We start from the raw sequence: 13,675 nt of genomic DNA on the forward strand, positions 1-13,675 counted from the left end.
CCAATTTTTTTTTTTTTAATTACACAGAGCTAGGGTAAATGTAATGTTCATAAGTAGTAATTTAGTGGTTTGTTCATAAGTACAAATTCAATACACTTCGTGAATGGGGTATGAATGGAAATTAAATTGATCCCCACCCTATGATATGAAAATGACTCCATCTCCAGCCTCACTCTGGACCCAGTCCAGAGGATTACCATTCTCCTAGTAATAGGATATAATGGCAGCATGATCACAAGTCCCCCTGCAAAGACATACTACATTTGGGAATATCTATTTGTTTTGCACTTTAGTGCAGTACAACTGTTTTTCACTGCATTGCATGTAAGGGCAAAAGGCGAGACCCAAATGCAGACACAGGAGGCAGATGTTAGAGCTCCGATATTTATTATAACAAGGGGAGTAGGCAAAGGTAGGTCAGGGACAGGCGAGAGTTCACAAACCTGGTCAGAGTCCAAACAGTACCAGACGATAGGCAGTCTCGAGGTCAGGCAGGGGTCAGAAACCAGATCAGAGTCCAAAACAGTACAAGGGGATAGGCAGGCTGGTAGTCAGGCAAGCGGGTTCGGAGTCACAGGCGAGGGTCAGAACCAGGAGGACTAGAAACAAACAGACTGGGGAAAAATAGGAGCAAGGAAAAACACTGGTTGACTTGGCAAACAAGACAGGGATATATACACCAGCGAAACCTGGAGGGGGTGGAGACAATCACAAGGAGGTGAACCAGATCAGGGTGTGACATTGCAACCACCTCTGAAAAAATAAATGGATAATTTGACATATTGTATTATTTCTACCAACATCTTTTAAAAGTGTACATAAAGTGCCATGTTAAAAGCTATTGTGTAGGCTATATTTAAAACACTTAAAATATGTTATTGGAATTCCTCAGTCTGGAAAACTTAAATGGGTCTCTTGTGCTGGGCAACAGGTTTAATACCGAGTACTGGTGACTCTGTACTTCACGCACTTCTTTCTCTTCGACGTAATACATGGTATTACCTTAGAGAAGGTCCAAGAACTCCTGGCGCAAGCTGTGTTCGATCTGGTATCAGAAGTGAAAAAGTAGTACATCTCTGTCTTTCTGAAGAAAATGATCTGTGCTCTGACAAATGCACAGAGTGATTCATCTAGCTCTAAACTTCCTATTCCAAAGGCAACTGTAACTCTTCCACTGCCACCTACTAAAGCAGATTATTAAGCAATGACAAGGGGTTTAAGGATAAAATAATTGCCATGCAGTGATCGTTTGAAGTCACATTTGAAGGATCAATGTGTTAGTGTCCCTTGCCTCTTTAGCAAGTCAGGAATTACAGTCTGATTTGTGACAGCAAAAGAGATTAGGCCAAAAGTGCCTGAAATGGTGCACAATTGGTGGCTTTTGAGTATGGGTGTGCCTGTGAACTTAATCACATTGGACAGTTATAGCCATAGATATGCAACATATAGTTAACAGCAGTAATTGCATTACAATGGTGGAGCCCTTAAACCAAAAAGAAAGGATAAACTACTTCCAATTCAGAAATACCTGGCTGTCGCTGTATAATGATAGGAGACAGGCACAGGAATACGTAATAGAATGTTTTATTTCTCCACCCAAAATAAAGTACATCATGAAAACGACGAAGCCCAACACACATAAAAGAGATGTAAACCAAATAAAATAGCGAGGTGTAAACCTCTAAATAATATACGGGACGAGACCCGTAATAACAAGTGCACAATAACACGTAGCGCGAAAGCCGATACTACAGAGCACAGATACTCACAAGCTCAATAGACATGGGACAATAATCAACGGCTGGGCTGACAGAGGGCACAAATAGACACATACTAATCAGGGGGAATGGGAATCAGGTGTGTGTAATGAGACAAGACAGTCCGGGGTTGGGGGTAATGATCCAGTTCAGTGACACCTAGAAGGACGAATTTCCTTCCTCATCAGTGTCCCTATTTTAGAAAACAGTCAGACGGTAGACAGACCAGACGATTGTGGTGTTTATGTGTATTCTCTAAAGTAGTCTCATTAGAGGGCAATGTGAATACGCTTTGTCACAATGGCATGGGCGAGTATGTTTTACATGAGTTATCAGAGAGAAAATGACTATGTTGATAGATAATAAACACCTCTCTGTATTATGTATTATCTTTAAATCTCGTCTCTGTTATTGGTTTAGAAAACGTGGTTAATAGACCTTTAATGTATACTGCTAACCTTGATAGAAAAAGCTTAACATGGAGGCCTATAACTTGTAAAGAATGTTCTCCATTGTCATTCTGAAAGCTTCATTATACTGTGTACTGTTAGCCATGTAGCCTTGTTGTCTCCTGTAGTACATTTTAACTCTACAAAAATACCCTTTGCTGACCTTGATCCATAATCATGACAATATAGCTTGTAAATAATGTCTTTGTTATAATTTTTTAAAACTAGGTAATAGTCCTATGCCTTTGCTGTATACTGCAAAACTTAATAGATGAGAATCACACATCGGCCAACAACTCCATTGCTGTTCAGAATGTGTGATTGATTATACTGTGTCTTAATAGCCTGGTTAATATTCATTACATTTAACTTGTAAAAATATGTTTTTGTTCATTTTTTGTGCAATGATTTCAGAACCATGGATAGTACCAGAATATTTAAAGGTGTGTTGCTGGGTATGTACGACACAATCCCATCCAAACTACACTTTTGGTTAGTAGAGACCCTACTGAGTATTTTCCACCCCACTTTAGCTAAGACAGGTAGAACAGTTATCTCTCTACAGCCCAATATTCTCAACATACCAATGTCAACATTGTATTTTTTTCATTATTGGTATATATATATATATATATATATATATATATATATATATTTATTAAAAAAATGTATGAAATCATATTTTTGATTTGTTTTCATAAATTACTCAATGCGTTTTCTTGATTTCACAATAGAGGTGTCCAGTGAATAAAATGCATTATCTTTTGAATGAGTTATCCACATTGCAATGTTTTGAAATGCGGCCTTTTATTTTGAAGGTTTCCTCATTACCGTACGAAAATGACATCATTGTTTGTGCTGATGGCCAAAACCATTGTCCACACTAGTTCGGTTGGGTCTTCATGGTTCACTGTCTCTTTGTGTCTCAAAATTTCTCCCAGTCAAGATGAGGGAAATCGTGCATATCCAAGCCGGCCAGTGCGGTAACCAGATTGGCGCCAAGGTAAGAACCTATACATTCATCATCCTAATTGTGAACTTCTATAGTCGTCTAACTGTTGCAGTTTAATATATTTTGTTTTTGTCAGGTTGGATTTGATACATCAGATTAGTATATAGCGCGAGATGAGACCACTATGCTTTTTTAAATTCATCACAAAAAGTGGTAGTGGCTTCCTTTTTAAACCTAATAATAAAACCTTACATCCTCAGTAATACAACTACAATGGTTTGGATAAATGTATTGAATTGACCGTCTATAGAATAGTAAAGGCTTGTTTCAAATGAATCAACACAACTGAAACCTACTACAAAGAATGGATAATCATCCAGTCACATTCACCCTATTAGGCTACCATTTTATTTGGAGACTATTTAGGCCTATTGCAATATTATTTTATACAATATGCAGAGTTAATTGGGTGTGTGATTGCTACCACTTGTTAAAGTATTGTAACTCCACAATTAAAAACTATTTGATAAATGTATGTGTGTGTGTGAGCCGGTGTGTGGAATTGCGGTGTGCAATTGTCTAGGAATATCGGTTTAACAGGGTTCTCTGACTGTCGGGACAGGATTTCTTTCTCACCACCGGGCGTTTCTGCGTCTGCAGGTCGCATTAAAGCTGCTCTCGCATGATTGTCTGAACTCAACCTATTATTCCCGTGTCTAAGTCTGTTAAACTGCAATGGTGACTTGCCCCTTTTGCCTCGCATATGTGACAAACTTGCGTTCAATATAATGGTGACTTGCCCCTTTTGCCTCGCATATAGGAAACTTGCGTTCAAGACAATCACATCTATCCGTGTAGCCTGCTATGCGCAAGAGCCATATGACATGTTTTCCTTCATATATTGGATCGATATATCGATTCCATTTATTCCAGCAGGGTGTGTAGATGCTGACAGAGTTTTCCATTGGTGTGTGAGAGGTGGTGCAAATTCACAATGATTATGTAGATTTAAAATGCGCCAATGATGGAAAGGGGATAAAAAAACATTTCAAAAGGGCTGTCAGTTGTTTGGGCTTTACCAAATTGGAGAGACAAAATGTTAACAAAATGTTTGTTCACTTTGAGATAATATTCTTTATTTTGTAGGGAATGACTGGTTTGTGTTAGTGGTCCATTTCCCATGTACAATAAGCCTTGACATCATCAGATAGAAGTACCCCAACCCCACCCAGTCTCTCATAGGCCTATGGGTGAAACTGTTTGACAGTCTTTCTGGTTGAGGGCTCATATAGGCCTAAAATGGAGGACATAATGGTCCAGTCAGACCAATAAAATCCATATTCTCTGTATCAGGTTATCATGCCTACCCCAGGTCCATGGTTATTATAGAGCCACATAACCATACCAAGGTCATTCCTTCCTCAGACACACAGTACAGCTCATCATTATCATGATGGCAGAGCCATTTCCAGCTGCTAGCGTTGATTTTAATAATGTCAATTTAAAAAGCAGGACCGTACAGTAGCACTGCCCGCCTCATCCTAATCAATGTCTGTCCTCCCCTAACCAAATTAGGGGCGGATGGGGTGGGGGAGGGACATACAGACAGGGGAAACAGCTGACGTAACAGACGGTGAAGTCACTGGGTTCAACACAGATTTAATCTGATACTACTGGAGGAAGAGAGACAGACAGACATAGATGAGAAGAAAGAGCTAGAGAGAGAGTGATGGACAAGAAGGGGAGTGTGTAAGAAAGAGAGAGGTGCCCTATGAATAAAACATTTTCCTTTGGATTACGTCGTGGCACCGTCTATTCTTTTCATTCAACTTTTCTTTAGACTGAGAAGTCCTATTGAAACAATGAATCTCTTTTTTTGTAGGGAGACTTGGCCAAGAAGGCAGCTCCAGTATACAGGTTGATGATACAATCAGGTCATACATATACTTCGTATGTCTCTGAGATCAATACAATTTCACATTAAATTGAAATCCACATTGAATGTAAGCTACTTCAACGGACAGTGAACCTCCCTGGTGTCCATGTAACTGTTTGTCTAGTAAAGCGTTAGTTAGAATAACATTACTGTTGGTCTGACAGTGAGGACGCTACCCCCACTAGGATGTCATTGGGTTGGATGGCCACCAGCCGGCCGGCTCTGACTGACAGCCCAGTCGAAGGGTGTGGGTGTGGCACCGTCCGCTTTCCTGGCCATTGTTCCCATTCTTTCAAAGGAATTATTCTCAGTTCTCCCTGATAACCATCCATCCTATCTATGGCTGTCCCTCACTCATCCTCTTTCTCTGACTCTCTCCCTCTCTCTCTGTCTCTCGCTCTCTCTCAGATTAAGGTCACTTGGTCATATTGCCTGAGCCTACATGGTTTATCAAAACACTGATTGCTACTGTATATTGAGTCCATACAGTTGAGTACCCTCAAATCTCTCTTAACTACTGATCTGATATACAGACTGTTTATCCAGATTATCCCAAATCCTCCCTTAATGCTGCTGTTTACAGAAAATCAGCAGAGACACCGACATAAACAAATGTCTGAAACAAAAGGTCACACAGACACATAATGCATACTCCTCAAGGGCTGAACTAGACATGATTACAGATCTAGAGATGATCAGCTTTCTCAATTAACTCTGACTGCCTGCAAATGGATTGAATTTGTCTAAGAAAATATCTGTGGGTCCTTTGTGTTCTATCCCTCTCCTCACATGGCCTTTTAAACGCCTCTGTTCAAATAACACTATTATAACCATCTATCTCAGTCTATTAATATTTAAATTGACCCAGGACTGACTTAGAGATTTGGAGGCCCCAGGAAGAGGCCAGTCTTTTTATGGATTTATGGTAAAGACGTAATTTAACTGTACAAATATATTACCTTTTAATGTGCCATGAACACAAGCAGTCATGATTATCACTTAAAAAAGTAGGTTACCTTCGCACGTTCATTAAAAAATAATTCCAGCATCTGAACAGAGCACTGTGCACCTGCCAACTTTTCTTCAATTCGCAAGTAACCGAAACTATCTGGAGAAAGCATCCAAGTGAGCAAAACAGCGCCCCTCTGTCTTACTATATGTAGCCCATGTATTTGATGCTGTCTGGCCAAAAAGAGTATGACATGCCATAATCTTTATTGCTGCAGAGCATCAGATACATGGGCTACACATACATGTCCTCTAACTCGAAGACGATGGCAGTATTATCAGCTGCACCTGTCATTTTACTAAATAGTCTATGGGCCCAGGGATGGGTTTCTATTAAGGTAACATGGAATTGTTAGCTTAATAGTCATAGCAAGGATCATTTAGCTATTTGATTTAGAATTTTAGGACCCCTGTAGGTATAAAACAAAATACAAAAATATGAACTAAAATCTAAAGTGTTGGTCCCATGTTTCATGAGCTGAAATAAAAGATCCCAGAAATGTTCCATATGAACAAAAAGCTTATTTCTCTCAAATGTTGTACTCATATTTGTTTACATCCCCATTCGTGAGCATTTTTCCTTTGCAAAGATAATCCATCCACCTGACAGGTGTGGCATATCAAGAAGCTGATCACTTCAATTCAGACCACCTTGTGCTGGGGACAATAAAAGGCCACTCTAAAATGTGTAGTTTTGTTATACAACACAATGCCATGGATGTCTCAAGTTTTGAGGGAGCGTGCTATTGGCATTCTGACTGCAGAAATGTCCACCACAGCTGTTGCCAGATAATTTTCATTTCTCTACCTTAAGCCACCTCCAACATCGTTTTAGATAATTTGGCAGTACATCCAACCGGCCTCACAACCGCAGACCATGTGTATGGCGTCGAGCAGTTTGCTGGTGTCAGTGATGGCAGTGGGGTTATGGTATTGGCAGGCATAAATTACAGACAACAAACACAATTTTGTTTTATCGATGGCAATTTGAATGCACAAAAATCCCGTCAAGAGATCCTGAATCCCATTGCGAGGCCCTTTTTTTTTTAAAAGGTATTTGTGACCAACAGATGCATATCTGGATTCCCAGTCATGTTAAATCCCTATATTAGGGCCTAATGAATTCATTTCAATTGACTCATTTACTCCTTTGAGCTGTAACTCAGTAAAATCAATGAAATTGTTGCATGTTGGGTTTATATTTTTGTTCAGTACATGAAACAGTAAATTTGGCCTTACTGCTATTAGCCCACAGACACGCATTGAACAACAGATGCATACATGTAAAAAACAGTCAAACATTTAGTAAAAAGGAAGTGTGTTTTGAAGTGTCTGTCCTATATGTAAGCGATATAAGAAAGCTCTATTGAAAAATCTATGTGAAAAAATGCCCTGCTCATGAGGGCCCTTGAGGTATGTAAGGCCTGCGGCTATTGCCTCTTCTGTCCACCAGTGGATTGACCACTCTATGGTGTTACATTCAGTGCTTGATTTGGTCCGGAGCTGTCAGTACCGGAGCTGTCCGTACCGGAGCTGCCCTGCAGTCCGTACCGGCACTTCTAATTTTTGGGAAATTGCGTTCCAGCTCCTCTACAAAACAAAGTAGCCTATCGCTGATCCAGATTCACACACCGAGGCCAAAAAAGTTGATCAATGCAGAATATTAGCTGTATCTGCATTGAATAGCAATGCAGAGTGACCATTAATTTCCTGATTCCGCTTTGTTCAAGTTTATTTGCCGGCAGGCTGTGAATCTTTGCGTAGGCTATTTGAGATTATGTAGATTTAAAATGCGCCAATTTGAATGCACATGATGCGCTGTTCCTAGTTGTTAAATAAAGGTTTGTAAAGTCATGGAAATTAGTTTAATAATTTTTGTTAATGTCATTCATGAAGCCACACTTTTAAATATTATCAATCACTTAAAAATCTACATATCAGCCATTATCGAAGTGACCTTTCAGTGCGTGTCTGTGTGCTGCGTGTGTACAAGTGCGAGTGGACCGTTACTTGAGAGAGCGCGACATTTCAGCAGCAGGTATTTTTAAAAAAAGCAACTTGGGGAGTGGAAAATTACTGCTGAGCCCTTAGAAAACACTGGAACTAGTGTCTCTCCTGCAAGTTTGTAAAACTGTATATGCATGGGCTTGGTCTCATGAGTAGAAGGTATTGATGTAGGCAGTTACATCACTAGGGGTTGACTGCAAGCATATTAAACAACTTGGACTTTTTCTATTTTGCAGAACTCCGGAGAGACATCAGTTGTATGTTTGATCTTTGACTTCTGTCTACAGCTGTATTTTGATTAAAATTGTTAGGATCTATAAGTGCACATTTTGAGTATTCCTTATTTGTTTTAAGTAAATAATGGAGCCCAGAAAAGTGGAACCAACATAATAATTTAATAAAGACAAAAGTATATGGTTGTAATGTTGAAATATTTTATCTCAAGCTTGCCATCCATCATTCAGTTAATGCAGGCTTTTATTCAAGCCCTGGTCTAACCACAGTGTGGCATATGAACCTAGGAAACTGATGTGCTGTCATCAATTTTGTGTCTATAGTTCTGGGAGGTGATCAGCGATGAGCACGGGATTGACCCCACAGGCACCTACCATGGAGATGGCGACCTGCAGTTGGACAGAATCAGTGTCTACTACAATGAGGCAACAGGTACCACACCCCTAAATTGCCATGATCCTGCCACATTTTAATATGAAGCATATTTAACCCAGTCTATATGGCTATGCTGGTGGAGAGTTGTTTTAGTAATGGTTTCTTGCAGTTTTCAGCTGATGTTTTTCCCTCCTCTCCTCTGTCTCTGTCTCTCATGGAGGTGGTAAATATGTGCCCAGGGCCATCCTCGTGGACCTTGAGCCTGGCACAATGGATTCTGTGAGGTCTGGACCCTTTGGACAGATCTTCAGGCCAGACAACTTTGTGTTTGGTAGGTGGACATACAACCTGTTTGTAGGCAATGGATGGGATGGATATAACAGAAAATGTGAAATGTTAGAACCCAAGAGAACCCAGTAGAATGTAATAATTTATTAGTGGGGGGGCTATTGATTATCATTACTAGATTTGTTTCATATACAATATAAGTTAAATGTATTTTCCTTCCTATTACTCCCTTCTTCCCTTCCTTCAGGCCAGAGCGGTGCTGGTAACAACTGGGCAAAGGGCCACTACACAGAGGGAGCAGAGCTGGTGGACTCTGTCCTGGACGTAGTGAGGAAGGAGTCAGAAAACTGTGACTGCCTGCAGGGTTTCCAGCTCACCCACTCCCTGGGTGGAGGCACGGGGTCGGGTATGGGCACCCTGCTCATCAGCAAGATCAGAGAGGAGTACCCTGACCGCATCATGAACACCTTCAGCGTGGTGCCCTCACCAAAAGTACTATCATGTCAGCCGTACTTGCAATTCAGACCGCCGAGACCATTTGTGCACTGAATTATCAGAAAATAAGAAACCCATAAATGTGTATTGTTCAAATGTGTTTAATATCTTGCAGTATTTTTTTTTTACTATGTACACTATCGTTCAAACGTTTGGGGTCACTTAGAAATGTCCTTGTTTTTGAAAGAAAAGCACATTTTTTTTGTCCATTAAAATAACATCAAGTTGATCCGAAATATAGTGTAGACGTTGTAAATGACTATTGAAGCTGGAAGCGGCTGATTTTTAATGGAATATTTACATAGGCGTACAGAGGCCCATTATCAGCAACCATCACTCCTGTGTTCCAATGGCACGTTGTGTTAGCTAATCCAAGTTTATCATTTTAAAAAGCTAATTGATCATTAGAAAACCCTTTTGCAATTATGTTAGCACAGCTGAAAAGTGTTGTGCTGATTACAGAAGCAATAAAACTGGCCTTTAGACTAGTTGAGTATCTGGAGCATCAGCATTTGTGGGTTCGATTACAGGCTCAAAATGGCCAGAAACAAAGAACTTTCTTCTGAAACTCGTCAGTCTATTCTTGTCCTGAGAAATGAAAGCTATTCCATGTGAGAAATTGCCAAAAAACTGAAGATCTCGTACCACACTGTGTACTACTCCCTTCACAGAACAGAGCAAACTGGCTCTAACCAGAATAGAAAGAGGAGTGGGAGGAGCAAGAAGACAAGTACAGTACATTAGAGTGTTGTCGTGACGTTGTATTAGTTAATATGACGACTGTTGCTCATCAAATTATTAAAAGTTTCTAATTGCGTGATTACCTGAATCAAGCAATTATTAACTCATTAACCTGGGGCACCATGGGAAAACAAGTTTCTATTTCCCAAATTAACTCAAAGAATATCAGAATATCAATTTTACAACAGCCGCTAATTAACCAGTTACCTCTACAATCTCGTTCTGAACGTTGTATAGTCTGTGAATCTGCACGGACCCGGGTCTCACCAATGAGTTCTTACCACACCAATCTTAGTTGAATAATTATTTACGAGAAAGCTAAAATGATAAAAGATACACATAGACAAAACACATTATAGGCTATTTATTAGAACTTAGTATAACGGGCCAACACACTATGGCGCGTGTTACCCAAAATGGGCATTTTAAAGAGAGAGAAAAAAGAACGTACACAAGAAATATACATTTGGGTGAATTTGTCAGCTATGCTATTCTCACCCGAGCCTTGCACCAAACTGCCGCTCTTATGGGTCAGAATATAATGATGTAATTACGTGGGGAGGACCTCCGAGGATTCTCTGCGTGGACCGTTCAGGCTGCTCGATGACGCACTTCCCCGGCTCACCTTTCTGTTCGTCCTCACGATGTCAGCATCCTTTTGGCTTAGGAGTCTGTTCCCTCACCCTTGCTCTGGAAGGGGTCTTCTGAGGACAGACAGCTCTGTAGCTCAGAGCTCACAGCATAGGGATGAAACCGTTTAGATACCCTGATTCGCTGGGATTGGATGAAAGGGGGGGTCCGGCTTGAATTCACCCGCTTAGACACAGCTACTCCTCCGTAGCTTGGGTAGAAAAATATTTCTTTGTCTTCAAACTTGTGTTGCGTTCTGGGTTTACTTTTTAGACCGTGGCTGCAGCTTGGGACATGTAGTCTTCTCTGGAAATTCTTTACTCACAGGTTTTATACCCTCGTGTCAGAAGTGGGCGTAACCGCCTTTAGGGCAATTCTCTGGGCATACCAAGTTATAAGGGCAAGGTCTATATTTTACTCAAATCCAATTTTAGACAACTAACTTCACATTTCATCTTTCCCAAAACATTCTCTTTGATTTGGATATTTTCCATACAACATACAATGTATAAACATCAAACATATACTGGGAAAACTCTTCACGTTACAATGTTTTCATAATAATGTCATCTATTAACCTTTAATAACAAAACAAAAATGACACATTTTCATATTCCATCTATCGTCATGACCACCATTGTGGCTGACGAAAACCATTGCTCCAAAGTCCCTTTATTTCATGTTTAATGTTCTGAGGCTGGTTCTCCATAGTAACAGGACAAAGGAATTTGTCTGTGGCCTGAGATTTACCAGGGGCGTGAGGGGTCATAAAACCCCCATATCTTCAGACCCCTAGATCTCTCCTCCTCTGTTGGGGTTGAGAGATAATCTGTAGGGTTGTGGTCTCCTGTAACCTGACCTGATCAGGACAGTCATGACAGTGTCTAGTTTGAGAAACAGACGCCTCACAAGTCCTCAACTGGCAGCTTCATTAAATAGTATCCGCAAAACAACAGTCAACATTAACAATGTCTACACTGTATTTCTGATAAATTTGATGTTATTTTATTGGACAAAAAATAGATTTTTCTTTCAAAAACAAGGACATTTCTAAGTGGCCCCAAACTTTTGAACCGTAGTGTATATTGAGTGTGTCTTCATTTTTTTAATGCTTCAATACAAATGTACTTGATGAGGTGGATAATATAAAGTACTTCAATCTCTCTCTCTCTTTGTTTCTTTCCAGGTATCAGACACAGTGGTGGAGCCCTACAACGCCACCCTCTCCGTTCACCAGCTTGTGGAGAACACAGATGAGACGTTCTGCATCGACAACGAGGCCCTTTATGACATCTGCTTCCGCACGCTCAAACTGACCACGCCCACCTACGGTGACCTCAACCACCTGGTGTCAGCCACCATGAGCGGCGTCACCACCTGCCTGCGCTTCCCTGGCCAGCTCAACGCTGACCTTCGCAAACTGGCCGTCAACATGGTGCCCTTCCCCCGTCTGCACTTCTTCATGCCTGGCTTCGCCCCCCTCACCAGCAGGGGCAGCCAGCAGTACCGTGCCCTCACCGTGCCCGAGCTTACCCAGCAGGTGTTCGATGCAAAAAACATGATGGCAGCTTGCGACCCTCGTCACGGCCGCTACCTTACTGTGGCCGCAGTGTTCCGGGGCCAAATGTCCATGAAGGAGGTGGACGAGCAGATGCTTAATATCCAGAACAAGAACAGCAGCTACTTCGTGGAATGGATCCCCAACAATGTGAAGACCGCTGTCTGCGACATCCCACCCCGGGGTCTAAAGATGTCTGTCACCTTCATCGGCAACAGCACAGCCATCCAGGAGCTGTTCAAGCGTATCTCTGAGCAGTTCACTGCCATGTTCCGCCGCAAGGCCTTCTTGCACTGGTACACTGGAGAGGGCATGGATGAGATGGAGTTCACTGAGGCAGAGAGCAACATGAACGACCTGGTGTCTGAGTACCAGCAGTACCAGGACGCCACCGCTGAGGAAGAGGGAGAGTTCGAGGAGGAGGCTGAAGACGATGACGCTTAAAGACAGAGCTTTGAAGATGAAGATTCTATTCAAAGGGCCAAATGAAGCTGTGAAACCACATGGGAAAAGTAACTTAGAAGCAAGAAAAAGTTAAAGGGGACCTAAAACCAATGTTGAGCATTTTTTTTTTTATCTAATGGGAAATATTATAGTAATGTAGACACACCCCTTGTGACTGCGAATAAATTAGTTAATGTTCATCTCTTGTCTTGTCCTCATTTTTCCTGTACCAATAGGCATACTGTTTGACTGACAGATGTTATAAGTTATCATTCTATCCACAATGTGAAATCTGAGATAGAAAGATATGTGTTTTTTGTTGAGTACTGTGAGTGCTTTAGTCACAAAGTTTGATACACTAGAGAGGCTGTTGATGCATACCATCATCTATGACAACAGAGTAGCATCTGGATAAGATTAAGTGCAGCAATAAGGCTTGAACAGCCTCAAAATGGAACAAAACTATGAATATTCATGAACACAATAGAATAGGCCTGTATTAGTATTGGTGCAATAGCCAGAACATGTATGTTTAAGAATGGTATGCTCTTACTCTTCCCATTCAATTGTTATAATATTAAAGGAAACAACATAAGGGAACGTTAATGAGTTGGGAAATGTGTACACCGTTTAATGTATTCAAATACTACATGTTCATAAAAGAAACAGAGAACAGACACTAGAGAAGGGAAATGGCTGTGTAAACACAGATGAAAATGATACCGGATCCCAAACTATCCGAATAATAATGGGAAGATTCACTCCAATTCCTATAATAAAGTAAAATGTCATTGGATCGCT

At 40.9% G+C, this 13,675-nt stretch overlaps 1 protein-coding gene across 1 annotated transcript; it reads left to right on the plus strand.

The window, feature by feature from the left end:
* Nucleotides 1-3,022: 3,022 nt before the first annotated feature.
* LOC110485735 (tubulin beta chain-like) lies at nt 3,023-13,074 on the plus strand. Its single transcript, XM_021556890.3, has 5 exons — nt 3,023-3,209; nt 8,667-8,775; nt 8,939-9,049; nt 9,254-9,498; nt 12,059-13,074. The coding sequence occupies exons 1-5, from the start codon at nt 3,153-3,155 to the stop codon at nt 12,872-12,874; spliced, it is 1,338 nt and encodes a 445-aa protein (XP_021412565.1). The 5' UTR covers nt 3,023-3,152; the 3' UTR covers nt 12,875-13,074.
* The last annotated feature ends 601 nt before the right edge of the window (nt 13,075-13,675 follow it).

The sequence above is a fragment of the Oncorhynchus mykiss genome, chromosome 2, assembly GCF_057628025.1.
Source record: "Oncorhynchus mykiss isolate SJ-2025 chromosome 2, ASM5762802v1, whole genome shotgun sequence".
Taxonomy (NCBI): Eukaryota; Metazoa; Chordata; class Actinopteri; order Salmoniformes; family Salmonidae; genus Oncorhynchus; species Oncorhynchus mykiss.